This window comes from Panulirus ornatus, chromosome 11, assembly GCF_036320965.1.
Source record: "Panulirus ornatus isolate Po-2019 chromosome 11, ASM3632096v1, whole genome shotgun sequence".
Taxonomy (NCBI): Eukaryota; Metazoa; Arthropoda; class Malacostraca; order Decapoda; family Palinuridae; genus Panulirus; species Panulirus ornatus.
The window spans coordinates 51,159,418-51,185,212 of NC_092234.1; the positions used below are offsets into that span (position 1 = coordinate 51,159,418).

The 25,795-nt window shown below is 40.9% G+C and overlaps 1 protein-coding gene across 2 annotated transcripts in view; it reads left to right on the forward strand.

The window, feature by feature from the left end:
- LOC139751520 (uncharacterized) overlaps positions 1-25,795 on the forward strand; it is a 122,394-nt gene that overhangs the window by 23,984 nt on the left and 72,615 nt on the right. For both annotated transcript variants that reach the window (XM_071667019.1, XM_071667020.1), the window contains exons 4-5: positions 4,683-4,747; positions 22,169-22,356. In XM_071667019.1, the coding sequence (XP_071523120.1) occupies positions 4,683-4,747; positions 22,169-22,356 (253 nt within the window). The remainder of the gene's footprint in view (positions 1-4,682; positions 4,748-22,168; positions 22,357-25,795) is intronic.

Below are 25,795 nucleotides of genomic sequence, written 5' to 3' on the forward strand. Positions count from 1 at the left end.
TAAAACACTTTACTTCCTCCAGTTTTTCTCCATTCAAACTTACCTCCCAATTGACTTGACCCTCAACCCTACTGTACCTAATAACCTTGCTCTTATTCACATTTACTCTTAACTTTCTTCTTTTACACACTTTACCAAACTCAGTCACCAGCTTCTGCAGTTTCTCACATGAATCAGCCACCAGCGATGTATCATCAGTGTTATATGTGGATTAATATGCTATCATTGGAGAGAACCAGGTGTATGAAGCAGCCGAGAGAAGTTACAGAAAGGCTGTAGAGGCCTTGTTGTTCCTAGGGGGCTGTGGTTTCTGTGCATTATTCATGACAACTAGAGAATGGAATTGATCATATGAGGCCATTTCCTTGTGTTACCTTTCTAATGCGGAAAGTTATGAGCAAGTATGAAAAAGTAGCGTTAATTGAATTTTTATTTTTTTATGAAATGAAAGAACATCATATAAGTGTGACAAAATGATAAAGAATCAAATGGTATAGTCCTCAACTTACCCAGGGTGAAAAAACTTTAGGTGGGTGTGTACTCCCAACACAAGGTTTTTGTTTCCTCCTGGGTAAGGGGAGGACTGTCACTTTTTTTGTTGTTGTTATATTATTATATGTTCTTTCATTTTACAAGAAATAGTTTTATTTTATTATTTTGGTGTTTAATGTGAATTCCATGTTTGAGAGACCAATCTGGTGAGAGCATTAGGGCAAAATTATGTTATTTCTTTAATTGACTATGAATATTTTCTTATTCTCCAACATTGTTTTGATAGCTCATGTGGAGACAAATCAGTCAATTTGGATGGCATGCACTTTCTTATTCTGGTATGTTTTGGTTATTTTTTGGGTTATGACTTACCTAATCCCTTCCGGCATTTGATTCACCCTGCAGTTGTTAAAACCTTTCTTCTTTAATAATTGTTCTTTTCTGCATTAGTGAGGTAATACCAGGGTCTCTGCGTGCTTCACATCCCTTGGTTCAGTCCATTGATAGCATGTCACTCCTGTATATCACGATGCTATAACTTACTTTAACCCATGCAGCCCTTTCACCTTTGAGCATGTTCAGGCTTCGAGCTCTCAAAATCTTTTTCATTCCATCCTCCCATCTCCAAATTGGACTCTACTCCTTGTCCCCTCCAGTCTTGACATACATTTCCTCTTTGTCATCCTATCCTCACACATTTTGCTCGTGTGTCCAAGCCATTTCTGCACACCTTCTGCAGCTCTCACAACTATACTCTTCTCACCACCACACTTCTTAATTACCTATTATTACTCATGCACACCATATATTTTTATCATATATTTCACTTCCAACACATCCATCCTCCTCTGTACATTCTCATCTGTAGCCCACGCCTTGCATCTATACAACATTTTTGGAACTTTTATACCTTCAGACAACCAATTTTCACTCCCAGATATGGATTTCTCTTTCCACATATTCCATAACCCAAGAGCTTTTTCCCCCTCACCCACCCTGTGACTCACCTCCACTTCCATGGTTCCATTCGCTGCCATGACCGCTCCCAGGTATCTAAAACATCCCACTTCCTCCAAGTTTTCTTCATTCAAACTCACACCCCTACTAATGATAGCTTTGGTTTTATTCACATTTACTCAAGTTTCCTTGATTCTGACACCACCTTCTTCAGTTTGTCTTTCGAATGTGCCTCCAGTGGTATTTCATCAGCGAATAACAATCCCATCCCGGGCTGCATACCTGTCCCTTTTTCCATTACCCATGCATTTACCTTTCTCACCATCCCATGCATAAACAAAGTAAATAGTGTACCATGGTGGCTTGACACACCCCTGCCAGAGACCCACCTGCACCTGGAACCACTCTTCCTCCTTTCTTCCAACCTGTGCACATGCCTTACTCTCAATAAAAACTCTACTGCTTCTTACAGCTTTCCTCCCACATTATATATCAGCAACATTTTCCACAAAGCATTCCTGTCAACCTCATCATAGGCTTTCTCTGGATCAAATGCCATATGCAAATCCTTCTGTTTTTTTGTACATATTCTTTATTGCAAAGACCAGGCCCACACATCATCTCCCACCCCTGAAACCACATTGTTCCTCTCCAGTATGATCTCTCTGCATGCCACCAACATCTCAATCACCAGCCTTTCTTATATCTTACCAGGAACACACAAAACCTTTTACCTTTGTATTCTGAATGCTCACCTGTGGAACCCTTGCCTTTATATAGTGGCACTATAAAATGCTATCCTGAGGCACCTCACCTTGATCCATACATACTTTGAAAATCCTGACTAACCAGTCTTCAACACAACCATCCCCTTTTCTTAGGAAATTCATCTGCAGTACCATCCACTCCAGCTACTTAGCCTCATTTCCTCTCCTCTCTTCAAACCATTAGCCATAACTCTCACTTCACAAACCTCCTCTGCCTAAACACCCTTCACCTTCCACCCTATCATAAGACACATTCATCAGTCATTCAGATATCACTTTTGTCTCCTTATCTCATCACTTCTTATCATCAATTCCCTGTCTGCTTGTTTCATTGATGTTCCCATTTGTTCTCTCATTTTTCTCATGCTATTAACATCCTTCTGAAACATCTTATTATCTTTGAAGTGTGCTGGTACTCACTCACCCCAATTTTTGTTTGCCCTCTTTTTAAGGCCCTGCAGCATTCCCCTCTGTAGCTCCCAATTGTTCGTACTTCTTCCTGGTAAGTATTGCCTGTACACCTATCTTTTCTCTTTCTTGAGCAATTTTACTTCATCATCCCATCACTTAATACCATTTCTCGCCAGCCCACCTCCCACATGCCACACACTTCTCTCACACATGCGAGCACTGCTTCCCTAAATACCTCCCATTCCTCACCCACTCCCCTTGCTTTGTTTACTTTACCTTTTGCCATTCTGCCGTCAGTTTCTCAATGTTTGTTTTCCAAGCTCACCAATTTTCACATCACTTATCCACTTGTATCATTTTCTGTTTTCTGAAGATTTCTGTAAGTCTTCAACCTTGCCTCCACTAGATATTGGCCATATGTCCCACCAGCTGCCCCTCTCAGAAGCACATTCACATTCAAGAGTCTCTCTTTTGTACTTTATCAATCAGAATGTAATCCAGTAATATCCTTTGACCATCTTTTATACTCTCCCAAGTACACCTATGGATATTCCTGTTTTAACCAGGTAGTACCAATCACCAATCCTTTTTTAGCACATGTCTACAAAATGTTCACCATTCTTATTCACAGTAGTGGGCACCCTGTTGACTCCCATACCCTTAACTGCCACATTGCTCACTTAAGCATTTAAATCACCCATTAGTATTACCTGATATCTCGGACCACAACTGCTGACACACACCAGCTGCTTCCAAAACACTTGCATCTCCACCATTCCTCTTGAGGCCAGGTGGATCAGCACTGACAATCCCCCATCTCTTGTAATCCACTTTCATTTTTACCCTTAACATTCTGGAGCTCAACTTTCCCTACATTTATTCCATGATACCTGCCTAATCAGTAGTGCTACCTCTTCCTGAGGTTTTGCCCTCTCACTAATCCCTGATTTACCTTTAAGACATTCGTAAACCATTCTACCCCAATACCCTTGAGTTTTGTTTCACTCACAGCCAGAACTTCCACGTTCCTTTCCTCATACATGCTGCTAGTCTCTCCCTTCTTATCATCTTGGTTACATCCACACACGTTCAGACACCCCAACCTGAGCCTATGAGGAGGATGTGCACTCCTTGCTTGGCTCATTCTTGTATTCCATCTCCCCATCCCTTATTTGGTAAATTCTACTTTTCATATAGTTTTTCAACACAGTTCTTTTCAGTATATTCTTATTTAATACATGAATTGATAAACATCTTTTTTTGAAAAATGTAGGAAAAAATAGTTGAAGTAAATGCATTTCTTACCTGGCATTGTTGGTCATTTAATGTGCCTCCCCAGTTAGGCATTCAAATTTGAGCATTTTTCACATGTTTTTTAATTAATGGGGTAAGTGGAAAATAGGAAGATATTGTGACATCAGTGTACTTTGTCTTGATTGTGGAGTCAAAATGTTTAAATCAAGGAGTAGCTGTAAGCAGAATCATGATGATGTGCCAGAATTTAGATCCCTTTGTGATACTTAGAGGATGAAGCATTTGTGGCATGCTGGTTTTAAATTGCTGTGGCTGTTTGAAGTTGACTCAGAATGATCGATTTTATTAACTTTCAATATTGTTGATTTCAAATTTCTATGTGAGATTTTATTTTCTGTCGTCAGAACATAATCTTTAATGCTTTAAGGGTGAGGATGATGCCAAAAGTCCACCATGATGTGTTAAACAGATGAAGTAATAAATTTGCTCAAAAAAGTGACAAAATACTCAGAAAGTCAGGTTTCTGTGGGGAAAGAAAGCCATTCATATATTAAAAGTATTGGTAGACATTTTGTCCAAGGGAATACATTCTATTAGATTCAGGAGAAGCTTAAGAATTATTTTGAAATTCAATTGATTCTAATTGAATGATGTACAGAATTTAGATTTTGCTGAAAATATATTTTTGGTGATATAATAGTTTTTGACTCAGATTTTTCTATGTCAAACAAGTCTTGCTAAGTCTGTGAATTTATGATTAATACCATTTTCTCCTGTAATTTTGACTTTTTCTTTTTATAGGTAGAAGCTGCTCGACTTAGATATCCAGCTATACATGAACCCAAAAAGGGCGTGACTTATCTCCTGTAAGTGGTTTAACTTAGGTAGTTACTACTTGTGCATGTCATAGAGATAAAGAAGTCAGTCAGTCATAATAGTAAACCTAGTTTCCTTTTTATTCCATTGTCCAATGAGATTTTTTTTCTCGTTATACATGCTCATCTGTTCACATTGTTCACACTGGATTTTAGGAATCCAGAAGTTCCTTCATGGTCATTGTAGTCATATACAGGTATGACTCAAATGTATTAATCAGTTTTAGTACAACATTAGGTTACTAAATATCCTCTCTGATTAGACAAGACAGATATCAAGGACAAGAAGGAGGGTTCATAACACTTACAGACCTCAACATCCCATCTACAAATACCACTCAGTGCACAGAAAAGATCACATTCAGTGACAATACACTTAGATTGCCATCCTTGAAAATATAGCTTTACAACACATATTAAAATATAATTCACCACCTGCATAACTTGTCTAACTACTGGTCTTTCCAGATACACTTCTCTCCGTAAGAACCTGACCAACAGATACGTCACTTGCCTCTGTGTAAATTACACCACTGACCATCCACTGTGGTTCAACACTTTCACTTAAGATGCCTCAGGTGAACTTCTCATAAACTACATACATTCTTCAGCATCCTCAGCCTATGCAGCCAGCCAGTGAAACTCTCAGCCCACCACTTCCAGAAGCATTTCTCAACAGACATTAGATTTTACACACCAGTTATGCATACAAGGACCACTGGGAACACACTGCATGAATTCTCCTCTGACCTCTTATTTATGCTGATAGTGCTTCACCAAACACACCCAACACAGACAGCCACCAAAAATCATATGCTGACTATAAAAAGCAGATTGGCCACCATTAACAATGTTATATCCAAGCTTCAAGATTTCATCTTAGATAAGTTCTCATCAAAAGACCTTGCCATCTCAAGTTTCATCAACACTATCAGCCAAATGAGATGAGTAAAAGCACATACCAAGAGGACTTTGAAAGCAGTATAATTAAAACCTTACAAGTTGGAAATCTCGTAAACAAAGAAACGTTCTCATATGAAACCTCTCACCATTGATATAGACAATGGAATTACTAAAAAGCAAACATCAAAATGGCACTCCTTTTTTTAATTGGTGAACCATAAAACCAAGAGCATCTTACTCTGGCAAATGTGAAAGAAAATGTATGCCCTCCAAACCACCCTGGCCCCAACACATAAGCACTTCTGACTTAAACACATCTCCTCTTCCATAGAACAAACATACATTCCCATGAAACACCTCAGAAATTGGCTGCAAACTAACCACACCCTTATAGTGATGAAAAACATGTACAAAATCCACCCAGAAACAATTTATCGCCCACTGTTCACTGCCACTGGCACCAACACTTCAAGCCTTAAAGAGCTCCCCTGTCCAACTGGCCCCGACAGCATATGAAACTCTCAGTTTTAGCGCTTTATCCCAGTTGCAGTTCAAATACTTATTCACATCTTAAATCACTCCTGGTTGCTCATCAAAATCTTGAACATCTAGAAATTTGCTAACATAGTACTCATCCTGAAATGCTCCAAACCAACTAACTTCCCCTTCACTTATTGCTTTACATTACTAATATCAGTATCCAGACTCTTAAGAACTGATTCACAACTAAGTCAGCCAAAATATCCCACAAGATATCCAACTCATCATGGCTTTAAGACCCAATTACAACACAATTACACTGCAAACAAACCTTGCACAACACATCCTAGATGGCTTCAGCCAACCATAATCCCCCTTTCCAGAATAAGACTGGTGGCAATAGACATTAAAAAAGCTTTGAAAACCATTTCCCTAGCACATTCTTACAGAAAAGATGTTTAACACTGTCCTTAAAAATGAGAAAGAATAGTTAGCCAACTTCATATGTGGTCACCAAACCAGTATCATTCACAAGGTTTCACCTAAAAAATCCTCTAACTCTACAGTGAAGTCCTTTAGGAATCAGTACTTTCCATTTCCCTCTCCAGTCTGTTATTATATGACCTCAGTGTGAAAATCCTTTCAAATCCGTGTCTTCATAGTCTCATTACTATATCATGAAACTAGTCATATAGCAGCAAACATAGAACACTTCATGATGCAGTCAGAACACTGTTTCACTTAAAACAATGTCTGCATTTCTTCAGAAATCATCTGTCTCCTCATAACCCATGACAGTTAGAACTCTGGCTCACTCAAAACAGAATGTCTGCATCTCTACAGAAATCATCTCTCTCCTCTTAACCCATGACAGATGTGAATTCACCCTACAACCCTTAACCTTAGATGATAATCACTCCCACTCCACAGAATGCCATCCACATGACATATATCATTTACTCCCCACATCAGCATCACCAAGGAGGGCATAAACAAGCTAAAAGCTTTTAGGGCAGGAAAAAGAATGCTATAGTACAGATAATTAGCACAGTATAGTGTTTCAGATCTCATTGTTTAACTTACATAATGTCTATGAAAAATAGAGTAGATAATATAGACATGAAGTTCCTGTATAATCTCTTTAACCCCTTAATTCCTTATGATTTAAATTTATGGAAGGCAAGAAACTCCTTTCATTGTAAATACAAGCATCTAGTGTCATGCCTCTATTTCAAGGCCGCCATCCAGGTCTGGGTGGTTACCATGTTGGTAGTACACAGTATTTTCTCTTATAGCCACACTAAAGACATTATAATGCATTTTATGGAAGGAAAACTGAACTTGGCTTCAGCTTGATTTAGATGACTAAGCAGAACATGATCCTGAATTAACTGATGATGATCTCTTTGGGTTGTGCGTAGAGTGATTTTGTGGCCTCTGACTCTGCAGCATTGAAAGTTGACCAAGGAGTGTGTCAAGCATAGTTGGTAGTGGTGTTGCTAGTCCAAATATGATCTTGACAGTGCAGCTGGTAATTTTATATACTTTTATGATTTTGCTGTTATGAAAAATATATTAATGAATATATTAATGTTTATTATTATGAAAAAAAATGTATTATATAAAGTAATAGATAGATGGATAGATGGATTTGTATGTAGCATTTATGGATCTGGAGAAGGCATATGATAGGGTTGATAGAGATGCTTTGTGGAAGGTATTAAGGGTATGTGGTGTAGGAAGTAAGTTGCTGTAAGCAGTGAAAAGTTCTTATCGAGGATGTAAGGCATGTGTACGAGTAGGAAGAGAGGAAAGTGATCGGTTTCTAGTGAATGTCGGTTTGCGGCAGGGGTGCATGATGTCTCCATGGTTGTTTAATTTGTTTATGGATGGGGTTGTTAGGGATGTGAATGCAAGAGTTTTGGAGAGAGGGGCAAGTATGCAGTCTGTTTTGGATGAGAGGGCCTGAGAAGTGAGTTGACCCAGATGTGTCTGGCATAGTTGGTAGTGGTGTTGCCAGTCCAAACATGATCTAGACAATACAGTTGGTAATTTTACATACTTTTATGATTTTGCTGTTATGAAAAATTTATTAATTAATGATGTTTATTATTATGAAAAAAATGTGATAGATAGATGGATAGGTGGATTTGTATATAGCATTTATGGATCTGGAAAAGGCATATGATAGGGTTGATAGAGATGCTTTGTGGAAGGTATTAAGAGTATGTGGTTTGGGAGGTAAGTTGCTATGAGCAGAGAGGAAAGTGATTGGTTCCGAGTGAATGTCAGTTTGTGGCAGGGGTGCTTGATGTCTCTATGGTTGTTTAATTTGTTTATGGATAGGGTTGTTAGGGATGTGAAAGCAAGAGTTTTGGAGAGAGGGGCAAGTATGTAGTCTGTTTTGGATGAGAGGACTTGAGAAGTGAGTTGACCAAGATGATGTGTCAAGCATAGTTGGTGGTGGTGTTGCCACTCCAAACATGATCTTGACCATGCAGCTGGTAATTTTGCATTTTTTTATGATTTTGGTGTTACGAAAAATATAATGAATGATGTTTATTATTATGGAAATTTTTTTTTTTCACTTTGTCGCTGTTTCCCGCGTTTGCGAGGTAGCGCAAGGAAACAGACGAAAGAAATGGCCCAACCCACCCCCATACACACGTGTATACATACGTCCACACACGCAAATATACATACCTACACAGCTTTCCATGGTTTACCCCAGTCGCTTCACATACCCTGATTCAATCCACTGACAGCACGTCAACCCCGGTATACCACATCGATCCAATGCACTCTATTCCTTGCCCGCCTTTCACCCTCCTGCATGTTCAGGCCCCGATCACACAAAATCTTTTTCACTCCATCTTTCCACCTCCAATTTGGTCTCCCACTTCTCCTCGTTCCCTCCACCTCTGACACATATATCCTCTTGGTCAATCTTTCGTCACTCATTCTCTCCATGTGCCCAAACCATTTCAAAACACCCTCTTCTGCTCTCTTAACCACGCTCTTTTTATTTCCACACATCTCTCTTACCCTTACGTTACTTACTCGATCAAACCACCTCACACCACACATTGTCCTCAAACATCTCATTTCCAGCACATCCATCCTCCTGCGCACAACTCTATCCATATCCCACGCCTCACAACCATACAACATTGTTGGAACCACTATTCCTTCAAACATACCCATTTTTGCTTTCCGAGATGATGTTCTCGACTTCCACACATTCTTCAAGGCTCCCAGGATTTTCGCCCCCTCCCCCACCCTATGATCCACTTCCGCTTCCATGGTTCCATCTGCTGCCAGATCCACTCCCAGATATCTAAAACACTTTACTTCCTCCAGTTTTTCTCCATTCAAACTTACCTCCCAATTGACTTGACCCTCAACCCTACTGTACCTAATAACCGTGCTCTTATTCACATTTACTCTTAACTTTCTTCTTTCACACACTTTACCAAACTCAGTCACCAGCTTCTGCAGTTTCTCACATGAATCAGCCACCAGCACTGTATCATCAGCGAACAACAACTGACTCGCTTCCCAAGCTCTCTCATCCACAACAGACTTCATACTTGCCCCTCTTTCCAAAACTCTTGCATTCACCTCCCTAACAACCCCATCCATAAACAAATTAAACAACCATGGAGACATCACACACCCCTGCCGCAAACCTTCATTCACTGAGAACCAATCACTTTCCTCTCTTCCTACACGTACACATGCCTAACATCCTCGATAAAAACTTTTCACTGCTTCTAACAACTTTCCTCCCACACCATATATTCTTAATACCTTCCACAGAGCATCTCTATCAACTCTATCATGTATCATGTATTATATAAAGTAATAGATAGATGGATATGTATGTAGCTTTTATGGATCTGGAGAAGGCATATGATAGGGTTGATAGAGATGCTTTGTGGAAGGTATTAAGAGTATGTGGTGTGCGAGGTAAGTTGCTGTAAGCAGTGAAAAGTTCTTATCGAGGATGTAAGGCATGTGTACGAGTAGGAAGAGAGGAAAGTGATTGGTTCCTAGTGAACGTTGGTTTGTGGCAGGGGTGTGTGATGTCTCCGTGGTTGTTTAATTTGTTTATGGATGGGGTTGTTAGGGATGTGAATGCAAGAGTTTTGGAGAGAGGGGCAAGTATGCAGTCTGTTTTGGATGAGAGGGCTTGGTAAATGAGTCATTTGTTGTTGGCTGATGATACAGTGCTGGTAGCTGATTCGGGTAAGAAAATGCAGAAGTTGGTGACTGAGTTTACTAAAGTGTGTGAAAGAAGAAAGCCAAGAGTAAATGTGAATAAGAGCAAGGTTATTAGGTTCAGTAGGGTTTAGGGACAAGTTAATTGGGAGGTAAGTTTGAAGGGAGAAAAGCTGGAGGAAGTGAAGTGATTTAGATACCTGGGAGTGGATTTAGCAGCGGATGGAACCATGGGAGTGGAAGTGAGTCACAGGGTGGGGGAGGAGGCGAAGGTTCTGAGAGCATTGAAGAATCTGTGGAAGGCGAGAACGTTATCTCGGAGAGCAGGGATGGGTATGTTTGAAGGAATAGTGGTGCCAACAATGTTATATGGTTGTGAGGCATAGGCTATAGATAGGGTTGTGCAGAGGAGGGTGGATGTGTTGGAAATGAGATGTTTGAGGACAGATGTGGTGTGAGGTGGTTTTATCAAGTAATGAAAGGATAAGAGAGATGTGTGGTAATAAAAAGAGTGTGGTTGAGAGAGGGTGTATTGAAATGGTTTGGTCACAGAGAGAGAATGAGTGAGGAAAGATTGGCAAAGAGGATATGTGTGTTAGAGGTGGAGGGAACAAGGAGAAATGGGAGACCATATTGGAGGTGGAAGGATGGAGTGAAAAAGATTTTGAGTGATCGGGGTCTGAACATACAGGAGGGTGAAAGGCTTGCAAGGAATAGAGTGAATTCGAACGATTTGGTATACTGGGGTCGACATGCTGTCAATGGATTGAACCAGGGCATGTGAAGCATCTGAGGTAAACCATGGAAAGTTTTGTGGGGCCTGTATGTGGAAAGGGAGCTATGGTTTCATTGCATTACACATGACATCTAGAGACTGAGTGCAAACCAAAGTGGGTTTTGTTGTGTTTTCCTAGCACTACCTCGCGTGCGTGCGGGGGGAGGGGGTGCCATTTCAGGAATGGATAAAGGCAGCATGCTTGAACATGTATGTGTGTATAGATGTCTGTATATGTATGTATGTATACGTTGAATTGTATAGGTATGTATATGTGCGTATGTGGGCATTTATGTATATTCATGTATATGTGGGTGGGTTGGGCCATTCTTTCATCTGTTTCCTTGCGTTACCTTACTGATGTGGGAGACAGTGACAAAGTATAATGATAATAATAAAAAAAAGTATATAGTAATGGTTAGTTATCAATTTTCCTTTGTAGGTAAAGTATATGGTAAAACATGTAGGGGTAACTCGCATGACACTCAGTCCCACCCTTTTTAGTGTGTTTTCCTGACACAGTTACAAAACCTCTACACATTTTTAGACTAATAGTAATGGACCAAACATATTTGAAAAAAAAAAAATTCATTGTGATTTGTCTTTGAAATTGCAAGGTTAGATTTTTTTTATATACAACATGAAAAGCATGCAGGGAAATAATGCAAATGAGTGGGAGATGTATAAAAGAAAGAGACAGGAGGTCAAGAGAAAGGTGGAAGAGGTGAAAAAGAGGGCAAATGAGAGTTTGGTTGAGAGAGTATCATTGAATTTTAGGGAGAATAAAAAGATGTTTTGGAAGGAGGTAAATAAAGTGCTAAAGACAAGGGAACAGATGGGAAAATCAGTAAAGGGGGCTAATGGGGAGGTGATAACAAGTAGTGGTGATGTGAGAAGGAGATGGAGTGAGTATTTTAAAGGTTTGTTGAATGTGTTTGATAATAGAGTAGCAGATATAGGGTGTTTTGGTCGAGATGGTGTGCAAAGTGAGAGGGTTAGGGAGAATGATTTGGTAAACAGAGAAGAGGTAGTAAAAGCTTTGCGAAAGATGAAAGCCAACAAGGCAGCAGGTTTGGATGGTATTGCAGTGGAATTTATTAAAAAAGGGGGTGACTATATTGTTGACTGGTTGGTAGGGTTATTTAATGTATGTATGATTCATGGTGAGGTGCCTGAGGATTAGCGGAATGCTTGCATAGTGCCATTGTACAAAGGCAAAGGGGATAAAAATGAGTGCTCAAATTACAGAGGTTTGGGTTTGTTGAGTATTCCTGGGAAGTTGTGTGGGAGGGTATTGATTGAGAGGGTGAAGGCATGTACAGAGCATCAGACTGGGGAAGAGCAGTGTGGTTTCAGAAGTGGTAGAGGATGTGTGGATCAGGTGTTTGCTTTGAAGAATGTATGTGAGAAATACTTAGAAAAACAGATGGATTTGTATGTAGCATTTATGGATCTGGAGAAGGCATAGAGTTGATAGAGATGCTCTGTGGAAGGTATTAAGAATATATGGTGTGGGAGGCAAGTTGTTAGAAGCAGTGAAAAGTTTTTATCGAGGATGTAAGGCATGTGTACATGTAGGAAGAGAGGAAAGTGATTGGTTCTCAGTGAATTTTGGGTTGCAGCAGGGGTGTGTGATTTCCCCATGGTTGTTTAATTTGTTTATGGATGGGGTTGTTGGGGAGGTGAATGCAAGAGTTTTGGAAAGAGAGGCAAGTAAGCAGTCTGTTGTGGATGATAGAGCTTGGGAAGTGAGTTAGTTGTTGTTCGCTGATGATACAGCGCTGGTGGCTGATTCATGTGAGAAACTGCAGAAGCTGGTGACTGAGTTTGGTAAAGTGTGTGAAAGAAGAAAGCTGTGAGTAAATGTGAATAAGAGCAAGGTTATTAGGTACAGTATTGTTAAGGGACAGGTAAATTGGGAGGTGCATTTGAATGGACAAAAACTGGAGGAAGAGAAGTGTTTTAGATATCTGGGAGTGGATTTGGCAGCGGATGGAACCATGGAAGTGGAAGTGAATCATAGGGTGGGGGAGGGGGCAAAAGTTCTGGGAGCATTGAAAAATGTGTGAAAGTCTAGAACGTTATGTTGGAGAGCAAAAATGGGTATGTTAGAAGGAATAGTGGTTCCAACAATGTTGTATGGTTGCAAGGCGTGGGCTATAGATAGAGTTGTGCGGAGGAGGATGGATGTGCTGGAAATGTGATGCTTGAGGTCAATATGTGGTGTGAGGTGGTTTGATCGAGTAAGTAATGTAAGGGTAAGAGAGATGTGTGGTAATAAAAAGAGTGTGGTTGAGAGAGCAGAAGAGGGTATTTTGAAATGGTTTGGTCACATTGAGAGAATGAGTGAGGAAAGATTGAGAAAGAGGATATATATGTCAGAGGTGGAGGGAACGAGGAGAAGTGGGAGACCAAATTGGAGGTGGAGGGATGGAGTGAAGGAGATTTTGAGTGATCGGGGCCTGAACATGCAGGAGGTAGAGGTGCATGCAAGGAGTGGAGTTAATTAGGGCGATGTGGTATACTGGGGTTGGTGTGCTGTCAATGGACTGAACCAGGGCACGTGAAGCGTCTCGGGTGAGCCATGGAATGTTTTGTGGGGCCTGGATGTAGGGGGGGAGCTGTGGTTTTGGTACATTATACATGACAGCTAGAGACTGAGTGTGAACGAATGTGGCCTTTGTTGTCTTTTCCTAGCGATACCTCGCGCACATGTGGGAGGAGGGGGCTGTCATTTCATTTGTGGCGGGGTGGTGACGGGAATGAATAAGGGTAGACAGTATGAATTATGTACATGTGTATGTACATGTCTGAGTGTGTATATATATATGTATACGTTGAGATGTATAGATATGTATATTTGCGTGTGTGGACATGTATGTATATGCATGTGTATGTAGGTGGGTTGGACCATTCTCTCATATGTTTCTTTGCGCTACCTCGCTAACGCGGGAGACAGCAACAGAATATGATAAGTAAGTAAATGAAAAGCTTGCAGTGCTCAGATTTGGAAAGGAAACCTTATTAAGGTGGTAAGGGGTGACACCCACCACAACCATGAATGGAAAATACTCAAGTGAGTCTTGTGCTTGTGAGAAGAACACGAAAAGCTTTGGCTTGGAAATTTTTTTCATACTTGATTGCTGATTCCAGTATTTGCGAGGTGCCAGGAAATAGACAGACACATCCATGCTCACAGACACACACATATATGCATATACGCTCATAAACGTACATATGCATATATTTTTTTTTTTTTTTTTTTTTTTTTTTTTTGCTTTGTCGCTGTCTCCCGCGTTTGCGAGGTAGCGCAAGGAAACAGACGAAAGAAATGGCCCAACCCACCCCCATACACATGCCTTGATTCAATCCACTGACAGCACGTCAACCCTGGTATACCACATCGCTCCAATTCACTCTATTCTTTGCCCTCCTTTCACCCTCCTGCATGTTCAAGCCCCGATCACACAAAATCTTTTTCACTCCATCTTTCCACCTCCAATTTGGTCTCCCTCTTCTCCTTGTTCCCTCCACCTCTGACACATATATCCTCTTGGTCAATCTTTCCTCACTCATTCTCTCCATGTGCCCAAACCATTTCAAAACACCCTCTTCTGCTCTCTCAACCACGCTCTTTTTATTTCCACACATCTCTCTTACCCTTACGTTACTTACTTGATCAAACCACCTCACACCATACATTGTCCTCAAACATCTCATTTCCAGCACATCCATCCTCCTGCGCACAACTCTATCCATAGTCCACGCCTCGCAACCATACAACATTGTTGGAACCACTATTCCTTCAAACATACCCATTTTTGCTTTCCGAGATAATGTTCTCGACTTCCACACATTCTTCAAGGCTCCCAGAATTTTCGCCCCCTCCCCCACCCTATGATCCACTTCCGCTTCTATGGTTCCATCTGCTGCCAGATCCACTCCCAGATATCTAAAACACTTCACTTCCTCCAGTTTTTCTCCATTCAAACTCACCTCCCAATTGAATTGACCCTCAACCCTACTGTACCTAATAACCTTGCTCTTATTCACATTTACTCTTAACTTTCTTCTTTCACACACTTTACCAAACTCAGTCACCAGCTTCTGCAGTTTCTCACATGAATCAGCCACCAGCGCTGTATCATCAGCGAACAACAACTGACTCACTTCCCAAGCTCTCTCATCCCCAACAGACTTCATACTTGCCCCTCTTTCCAAAACTCTTGCATTCACCTCCCTGACAACCCCATCCATAAACAAATTAAACAACCATGGAGACATCACACACCCCTGCCACAAACCTACATTCACTGAGAACCAATCACTTTCCTCTCTTCCTACATGTACATATGCCTTACATCCTCGATAAAAACTTTTTACTGCTTCTAACAACTTGCCTCCCACACCATATATTCTTAATACCTTCCACAGAGCATCTCTATCATATGCCTTCTCCAGATCCATAAATGCTACATACAAATCCATTTGCTTTTCTAAGTATTTCTCACATACATGCATATATATTTACATATATACATATATATTTACATATATACATATATACATATATACATACATATGGTGTGGGAGGCAAGTTGTTAGAAGCAGTGAAAAGTTTTTATCGAGGATGTAAGGCATGTGTACGTGTAGGAAGAGAGGAAAGTGATTGGTTCTCAGTGAATGTAGGTTTGCGGCAGGGGTGTGTGATGTCTCCATGGTTGTTTAATTTGTTTATGGATGGGGTTGTTAGGGAGGTGAATGCAAGAGTTTTGGAAAGAGGGGCAAGTATGAAGTCTGTTGGGGATGAGAGAGCTTGGGAAGTGAGTCAGTTGTTGTTCGCTGATGATACAGCGCTGGTGGCTGATTCATGTGAGAAACTGCAGAAGCTGGTGACTGAGTTTGGTAAAGTGTGTGAAAGAAGAAAGTTAAGAGTAAATGTGAATAAGAGCAAGGTTATTAGGTACAGTAGGGTTGAGGGTCAATTCAATTGGGAGGTGAGTTTGAATGGAGAAAAACTGGAGGAAGTGAAGTGTTTTAGATATCTGGGAGTGGATCTGGCAGCGGATGGAACCATGGAAGCGGAAGTGGATCATAGGGTGGGGGAGGGGGCAAAAATTCTGGGAGCCTTGAAGAATGTGTGGAAGTCGAGAACATTATCTTGGAAAGCAAAAATGGGTATGTTTGAAGGAATAGTGGTTCCAACAATGTTGTACGGTTGCGAGGCGTGGGCTATGGATAGAGTTGTGCGCAGGAGGATGGATGTGCTGGAAATGAGATGTTTGAGGACAATGTGTGGTGTGAGGTGGTTTGATCGAGTAAGTAACGTAAGGGTAAGAGAGATGTGTGGAAATAAAAAGAGCGTGGTTGAGAGAGCAGAAGAGGGTGTTTTGAAATGGTTTGGTCACATGGAGAGAATGAGTGAGGAAAGATTGACCAAGAGGATATATGTGTCGGAGGTGGAGGGAACAAGGAGAAGAGGGAGACCAAATTGGAGGTGGAAAGATGGAGTGAAAAAGATTTTGTGTGATCGGGGCCTGAACATGCAGGAGGGTGAAAGGAGGGCAAAGAATAGAGTGAATTGGATCGATGTGGTATACCGGGGTTGACGTGCTGTCAGTGGATTGAATCAAGGCATGTGTATGGGGGTGGGTTGGGCCATTTCTTTCGTCTGTTTCCTTGCGCTACCTCGCAAACGCGGGAGACCGACAAAGCAAAAAAAGAAAAAAAAAAAAAACATAAACATACACATACTTGCATACACATTTACATATTCATACTTGCTCACCTTTATCTATTCATTACAACACCCTCTCCCATGGGAAATAGCACAAAGTGCATGAAGGAAAGGAAAAAGATAACGTACATTTTCTCCCAAACACCTGATCGCTACCCCCTGCATCAGCAAGGTAGTGCCAGGAAACAGAAGAAGAAAGGCCACATCTTTTCATACTCATTCTCTAGCTGTCATGTGTAATACACTGAAACCACAGCTCCTTATCTACTTCCAGACCCACAGACCTTTCTATAGTTCACCCCAGACATTTCACATGCCTTAGGTCAATCCATTGACAGCAAATTGACCCAGGTATACCATGCAAGTATTCCATGCAAGCCTTTTACTATCCTGCATGTTCAGACCCCAGTCTCACAAAATCTTTTTCACTCCATCCTTTCATTTCCAATTTGGTCTCCCAGTTCTCTTTGTTCTCTCCACTTCTGACATATATCTCTTTTGCATCCTTTCCTCCTCATTCTCTCCATATGTCCAAACCATTTCAACACAACGCTTCTGCTCTCTCAACCACACTCTTTTTATTCCAACACATCTCTCTTACCCTTTCAGTACTTACTCGATCAAACCACTTTACACTGCATATTGTCTTCAAACATTTCAATCCCATTACATCCACTCTCCTCCACACATCCCTATCTATACAGATGCTCCTCACCTTCCAATGGGGTTACGTTCCGAGAAGCCCATTGTAAGTTGAAAATATTGTTAGTCAAAAATACATTTGATACTGTACATCTAACCTACCAAACATCATAGCTTACCTAACCTACTTTAAATGTTCGTAGAACACTTACATTAGCCTGTAGTTGGGCAAAATCATTTAACACAAAGCCTATTTTATAATAAAGTGTTGAATATCTCACCATTGTAAAGTCAAAAAATCACAAGTCATATCATTGTAGGTTGGGAGTCATCTGTCACCCATGCTTCGCAGTCATATAATATTGTTTGAACTACTGTTCTTTCAAACATCTTTGCTCCCCGAGATAATGTTCGTTCCTTCCGCATTTATTCATTGCATCTAGTACCTTTGCCCCCTTCCCCAATCTATGACTCACTTCCTCTTCCATGGTACTATTTGCTGTCAAGTCCACTCCCAGATATCTGAAGCACTTTACTTCCCCCAATTTTTCTCTATTCAAACTTTTAGTGTGTCCCTCAACCCTGTTAAACTTAATAACCTTGCTTTGATTCACATTCACACTCAACTTTCTCCTTTTACACACACTTCCAAATTTAGTTACCAACTTCTGCAGTTTCTCTTTCAGATCAGCCACTAGAGCTGTATCATCGATGAACAACAACTGACTCACTTCCGTGGCCCTCTCATTTCCAACAGACTGCGTATTCAACCTTCTCTTGAAGACTCTTGCATTTACCTCCCTCACTACCCCATTCATGAACAAATTAAATAACCATGGTCGCATCACACATCCCTGCCACAGACCAACCTTCACTAGGAACCAATCACTCTCCTCTTTTCCTACTCATACACATGCCTTACACCCTTTGATGAAAATTCTCTCTGTTTCTAGCAGCTTATTTCTCACATCATATGTTCTTAATACCTACCGCAAAGCATCTCTAACAACCCAGTCATATGCCTTTTCCAGATCTATAAATGCCACATATAATTCCATCTTTTTTTCTAAGTATTTCTCACACATTCTTCAAAGCAGATACCAGATCCACACATTCTCTACCACTTCTGAAACCACACTGCTCTTCCCCAGTCTGATGCTCTGTACATGGTTTCTACCTCTCATTTGACACTGTCCCTATATTCCTGGTATACTTAACAAACTAATACTTCTGTAGTTTGAACACTCACCTTTATCCCCCTTTGCCTATATACAGAGGCACTATACATGCATTCACCAATCCTTGGGCACTTCACTATGATCCATACATACAGTAAATATCCTTACCAACCACTTAACAACACAGTCACCCCCTTTCTTAATGAATTCATCTGCAGCACCATTCACTTCTCTCGCCTCGCCACATTTCATCTTCTGTAAGGCTTTCACCACCTCTTCTCTCTTCACCAAAACACTGTCCCTGACTCTCACTTCACTAACTACCCTGACCAAAACACCATACATCTGCCACTCTTACCATCAAACACATTTAGCAGTCTTTCAAAATTCTCAGTCCATCTCTTCATCACTAGCTGTTATCACTTCCCTTTTTGCCCCCTTCACTGATGTTCCCACTTGTCTTGTCTTTTGAACATTATTTATCTCCTTCCATAAGATCTTTCTATTCTCCCTAAAGTTTAATGATACTTTCACCCCAACTCTCATTTGCTTTCTTTTTCAACCCCCGTCCCCTGCCACTTTTTCTTATACATCTCCCAATCATTTGCACTTCTTCCTTGTTAGTACCACCCAAATGCTTCTCTTTTCTCTTTCACTAGCATCTTAGTTCTTCAGTCCACCACTCATTACCCTTTCTAATATGCCCACCTTCCATCTTTTGCATGCCATTTGCATCTTTTGCGCAAGCCATCTCTGCTTCCCTAAATACCTCCCATTCCTCACCCACTCCCTTCATTTCATTTGCTCTCACCTTTTGCCATTCTACACTCAATCTTTGCTGGTATTTCTTCACACAAGTCTTTTCCAAGCTCACTCTTACCACTCCCTTCCCCCCTAAATTTTATTCTCATTTTTGAAAACCTCTACAAATCTTCACCCATGCATCTACATTCAGAAGTCTCTTTTACATGCCTAACAATTAATATGTAATCTGGTAATGCTGTTGACCATCTGTCCTACTCACATACATACACTTTTGTATATCTCTTTTAAACAAGGTATTCCCAGTTGCCAGTCTTTTTTCAGCACACAACCCACAAACTCTTCACCATTTCCATTCATAACTGAATATCCCATGCATACCAATATACCCTATGCTACCACATTACTTGCCTTCACATTTGAGTTACCCATCAGTAATACCTGTTGTCTTGCACCAAAACTGCTGACAGAATCACTCAGCTGCTCCTCAAACATAATCTTTCTTCTTGTGGCCTGGTGCATAAGCATCAGTAATCACCCCTCTCTCACCATCCACTTTTGGTTTACCCACATCAGTCTAGGGTTTACTTCCTTACATTCTGTTACACTTCCACAGCTGCTTTATTCGTAAGACATCTCCAAATCATTCTTCCCATTTACCCTTGAGTTTCATTTCACTGAGAGCCAGAACATCCAAGTTTCTTTCCCAAACATACTACCCATCTTTCCTCTCTTCTGAACTTGGTTACATCTTCATACATTCACACACCCCAATCTTATCCTTTGTCAAGGATGAGCACTCCCTGCCTGGGTCCTTCTACTGTTTTCCTCTTGTAGAAATTGAAGTACAGGAAAGTGAGGGCAACCAGCCCCCTGCTCCCACTCCTTTTAGTTGCCTTCTATGACACGTGGGGAATACAGAGGTAGAGTTGTTTTTTCCCTACCTCAGCTTGGAGATAAAGTTACATATGTTTTGAAGGGTTTTCTTGCTGGTCAACCTGGTGTTGATATTGCTAGAGAACTTAGCTTGCCCACTGCATCAGTGACAATACCTGTGCATGCATATTAAATGATAGTTTGTTTCCAGGGTGATGCTTTTAGGTGAATAAAGATCATGCCCGCATGAGATATAGTTCTGTAGAACATGGAATAATTGTTGAGTGCCTGGACTGAAGATAAGAATCAGTGTATGAAGCCTGTGCTTAATATAATGTATTTTTCCTTCAAAGAGTACTATTTTAAAGTGTTTTTCATAATTGAATACTTACATTAATGATGTGCATGTATTTTCTTGGCAGTTTATTCACATGTTGGTGTAGAATTAGGTTAAGATGCTTCTCAGAACCATAACCCCCTCTATCCATTGAATCTTATGGTAAAATGAGTTCCACTGTACAGCTGTTCCACTAAGTTGTATTTTTCATGAAAACATCTCAAGTTTAAAGTGATAGCTATGTATATTTTCCTCAAACAATTCACCCACCAACCTGATCAATGCTTCATATGATTGGTCAATTATCTTGTCAATTACAAATACAACAAAACTAGAAACCACAGAAAATGGAGTGCTCAGAACATTTACTATCTTCCTAGAAACTATAAATTTTCAGTAATCTTCCACTCTACTTCTCCATGTGGTCTTCCCTTCACACCAGCACCTGTAATCATGCTATTGTACAATTGTACACTCTTCTTGTAAACTCCCAATCTTGCATTCTTTCCATGTACCTATGTCACCTCAAAGTATTATGTTTCACCCGCTCTACCACTGTACAATTCATTCCCTTTGCATTCCCTGTCATATCAAATCTTTCTTATACCCCTTCATTATTTTTTTCATTCCATCTAGTCCTACCATGTACTCTCTGATAACTCATTTCCACAATCTGGGTTCTTGACCTCTGTGACTCAATCTGTGTCCGTGTTTCAGCTGCATAGGTCAGGTTTGAGATGACTGCTGTCCCTTAACCTTTCTTCACTACCATACTTACTCCTTTACCCTTCATTATCTAATTAAGTGACCCCAGTGACTCTTCTGCTCTTTACTGCATTCTTCCATATCTCTATCGCTGTATCGCCAAATTTACCCAAGATAGCTCTTCTTTCTTTCTTTCATACTGTTCGCCATTTCCCGCATTAGCGAGGTAGCATTAAGAACAGAGGACTGGGCCTTTGAGGGAATATCCTCACCTGGCCCCCTTCTCTGTTCCCTCTTTTTGGGAAAAAAAAAACAAGAGGGGAAGGATTTCCAGCCACCCGCTCCCTTCCCTTTTAGTCGCCTTCTATGACATGCAGGGAATACGTGGGAAGTATTCTTTTTCCCCTATCCCCTTATTTTGTGATTGAAGTTGTGTAGAATTTTTACTATTTCTGTTGAATTTCTTCAGGCTTTTGCACTGTCTGCCATACTCTTTTGTTGTTGTTCCTGTTTTTAAACTACTGCTGTGTGCATTAATACATTGATACAGAAATGTTCTTTCATATATATTCCAAGCTCTCTTGTCATTTGCCATTGTGACCATTTGATTTCTCAGCATTTTACAAGCATTTTGCCCATCTTTTCCTTTAGCATTTTTATGTATGGATTGCATGCATTAATCCTCTTTTGTTTTACTCTTAAATTATGTTTGCTATGAAATATCATCATCACCCTTTTATATGAAGATCACCCCACATAAGCAGATGTAGATTTTATTAAAAGAATTTATTTACAGAGACTCCATTGATAGCCCCGAAACAACTCGGATTGGATATATTCGATTTAAGACCCAGGATATGGCGAATGCTGCATTGGAAGCCGATGGCATGGTATACAATGGAAATTATTTACGTGTTGAAAAGGCCATTCCTTGTTTAGAGGCCGCACTCAAGAATACAGTATTTTTACGCTACCTCCCACCTAGTAAGTTGAAACTGGTGGGTGGTTTTGGTATGCATAGTTAGTCACTTTTTTTTTTTCTCCACTCTCTTTCTTCCTTGTAAGATCTACCTTTATGGAACATTGTGTAACTGCTTTGTAGCTTTCTTCATTCACATCACTGTAGTATTGTTGATTACATTTATTCATTCCATTCAGTCATTCATTCACTTGGTTTGTCATCTCTTTTACCTTTTGAGTACTGGAGTACTATGTTTCTGCTTCTTTTGTTTGCAGTTGTAATGCTCTGAACATTTGCTTCATTGGGCGAATCATATCTATTACCTAATCATTAACATTTGCATGGAACAGATTCAGCATATACAGGCTGTCAGTCCACTAACATACATTGTTAACTCATGTCTAATAGGCTAATGTAGATATTAGTTGAACCCTTTTCCAACAGACTTTATTGGGGAAAGAGAGGTCTTTTAGAAGCTAAATTCCATTTGGGTAATTGGGGAAGAGTTTTGGAGAGAGGGGCGGTCTGTTGTGGGTGAGAGGGTTTGTGAAGTGAGTCAGTTGTTTGCTGATGATACAGTGCTGGTGGCTGATTTGGGTGAGAAACTGCAGAATAGGCTAATGTAGATATTAGTTGAACCCTTCTCCAGATCCATAAAAGCTACATACAAATCCATTTGCTTTTCTAAGTATTTCTCACATACATTCTTCAAAGCAAACACCTGATCCACACATCCTTTACCACTTCTGCTCTTCCCCAATCTGATGCTCTGTACATGCCTTCACCCTCTCAATCAATACCCTCCCATATAATTTACCAGGAATAAGTTTAACAAACTTATACCTCTGTAATTTGAGCACTTACTCTTATCCCCTTTGCCTTTGTACAATGGCACTATGCACGCATTCCGCCAATCCTCAGGCACCTCACCATGAGTCATACATACATTAAATAACCTTACCAACCAGTCAACAATACAGTCACCCCCTTTTTTAATAGATTCCACTGCAATACCATATAAACCTGCTGCCTTGCCGGCTTTCATCTTCCGCAAAGCTTTTACTACCTCTTCTCTGTTTACCAAATCATTTTCCCTAACCCTCTCACTTTGCACACCACCTCGATCAAAACACCCTATATCTGCCACTTTATCATCAAACACATTCAACAAACCTTCAAAATACTCACTCCATCTCCTTCTCACATCACCACTTCTTGTTATCACCTCCCCATTAGCCCCCTTCACTGAAGTTCCCATTTGCTCCCTTGTCTTACGCACTTTATTTACCTCCTTCCAAAACATCTTTTTATTCTCCCTAAAATTTAATGATACTCTCTCACCCCAACTCTCATTTGCCCTCTTTTTCACCTCTTGCACCTTTCTCTTGACCTCCTGTCTCTTTCTTTTGTACATCTCCCACTCAATTGCATTTTTTCCCTGCAAAAATCGTCCAAATGCCTCTCTCTTCTCTTTCACTAATAATCTTACTTCTTCATCCCACCACTCACAACTCTTTCTAATCAACCCACCTCCCATGCTTGTCATGCCACAAGCATCTTTTACGCACTCCATCACTGATTCCCAAAATACATCCCATTCCTCCCCCACTCCCCTTACTTCCATTGTTCTCACCTTTTTCCATTCTGTACTCAGACTCTCCTGGTACTTCCTCACACAAGTCTCCTTCCCAAGCTCACTTTCACCACCCTCTTCACCCCAACATTCACTCTTCTTTTCTGAAAACCCATACAAATCTTCACCTTACCCTCCACAAGATAATGATCAGACATCCCTCCAGTTGCACCTCTCAGCACATTAACATCCAAAAGTCTCTCTTTCGCACGCCTGTCAATTAACACGTAATCCAATAACGCTCTCTGGCCATCTCTCCTACTTACATACGTATACTTATGTATATCTCGCTTTTTTTTTTTTTTTTTTTTTTTTGCTGCTTTGTCGCTGTCTCCCGCGTTTGCGAGGTAGCGCAAGGAAACAGACGAAAGAAATGGCCCAACCCACCCCATACACATGTATATACATACGTCCACATACGCAAATATACATACCTACACAGGTTTCCATGGTTTACCCCAGACGCTTCACATGCCCTGATTCAATCCACTGACAACTTGTCAACCCCGGTATACCACATCGATCCAATTCACTCTATTCCTTGCTCTCCTTTCACCCTCCTGCATGTTCAGGCCCCGATCACACAAAATCTTTTTCACTCCATCTTTCCACCTCCAATTTGGTCTCCCACTTCTCCTCGTTCCCTCCACCTCCGACACATATATCCTCTTGGTCAATCTTTCCTCACTCATTCTCTCCATGTGTCCAAACCATTTCAAAACACCCTCTTCTGCTCTCTCAACCACGCTCTTTTTATTTCCACACATCTCTCTTACCCTTACGTTACTTACTCGATCAAACCACCTCACACCACACATTGTCCTCAAACATCTCATTTCCAGCACATCCATCCTCCTGCGCACAACTCTATCCATAGCCCACGCCTCGCAACCACACAACATTGTTGGAACCAGTATTCCTTCAAACATACCCATTTTTGCTTTCCGAGATAATGTTCTCAACTTCCACACATTCTTCAAGGCTCCCAGGATTTTCACCCCCTCCCCCACCCTATGATCCACTTCCGCTTCCATGGTTCCATCCGCTGCCAGATCCACTCCCAGATATCTAAAACACTTCACTTCCTCCAGTTGTTAGGGAGGTAAATGCAAGAGTTTTGGAAAGAGGGGCAAGGATGAAGTCTGTTGGGGATGAGAGAGCTTGGGAAGTGAGTCAGTTGTTGTTCGCTGATGATACAGCGCTGGTGGCTGATTCATATGAGAAACTGCAGAAGCTGGTGACTGAGTTTGGAAAAGTGTGTGGAAGAAGAAAGTTAAGAGTAAATGTGAATAAGAGCAAGGTTATTAGGTACAGTAGGGTTGAGGGTCAAGTCAATTGGGAGGAGAGTTTGAATGGAGAAAAACTGGAGGAAGTGAAGTGTTTTAGATATCTGGGAGTTGATCTGGCAGCGGATGGAACCATGGAAGCGGAAGTGGATCATAGGGTGGGGGAGGGGGCGAAAATCCTGGGGGCCTTGAAGAATGTGTGGAAGTCGAGAACATTATCTCGGAAAGCAAAAATGGGTATGTTTGAAGGAATAGTGGTTCCAACAATGTTGTATAGTTGCGAGGCGTGGGCTATGGATGGAGTTGTGCGCAGGAGGATGGATGTGCTGGAAATGAGATGTTTGAGGACAATGTGTGGTGTGAGGTGGTTTGATCGAGTGAGTAACGTAAGGGTAAGAGAGATGTGTGGAAATAAAAAGAGCGTGGTTGAGAGAGCAGAAGAGGGTGTTTTGAAGTGGTTTGGGCACATGGAGAGGATGAGTGAGGAAAGATTGACCAAGAGGATATATGTGTCGGAGGTGGAGGGAACAAGGAGAAGAGGGA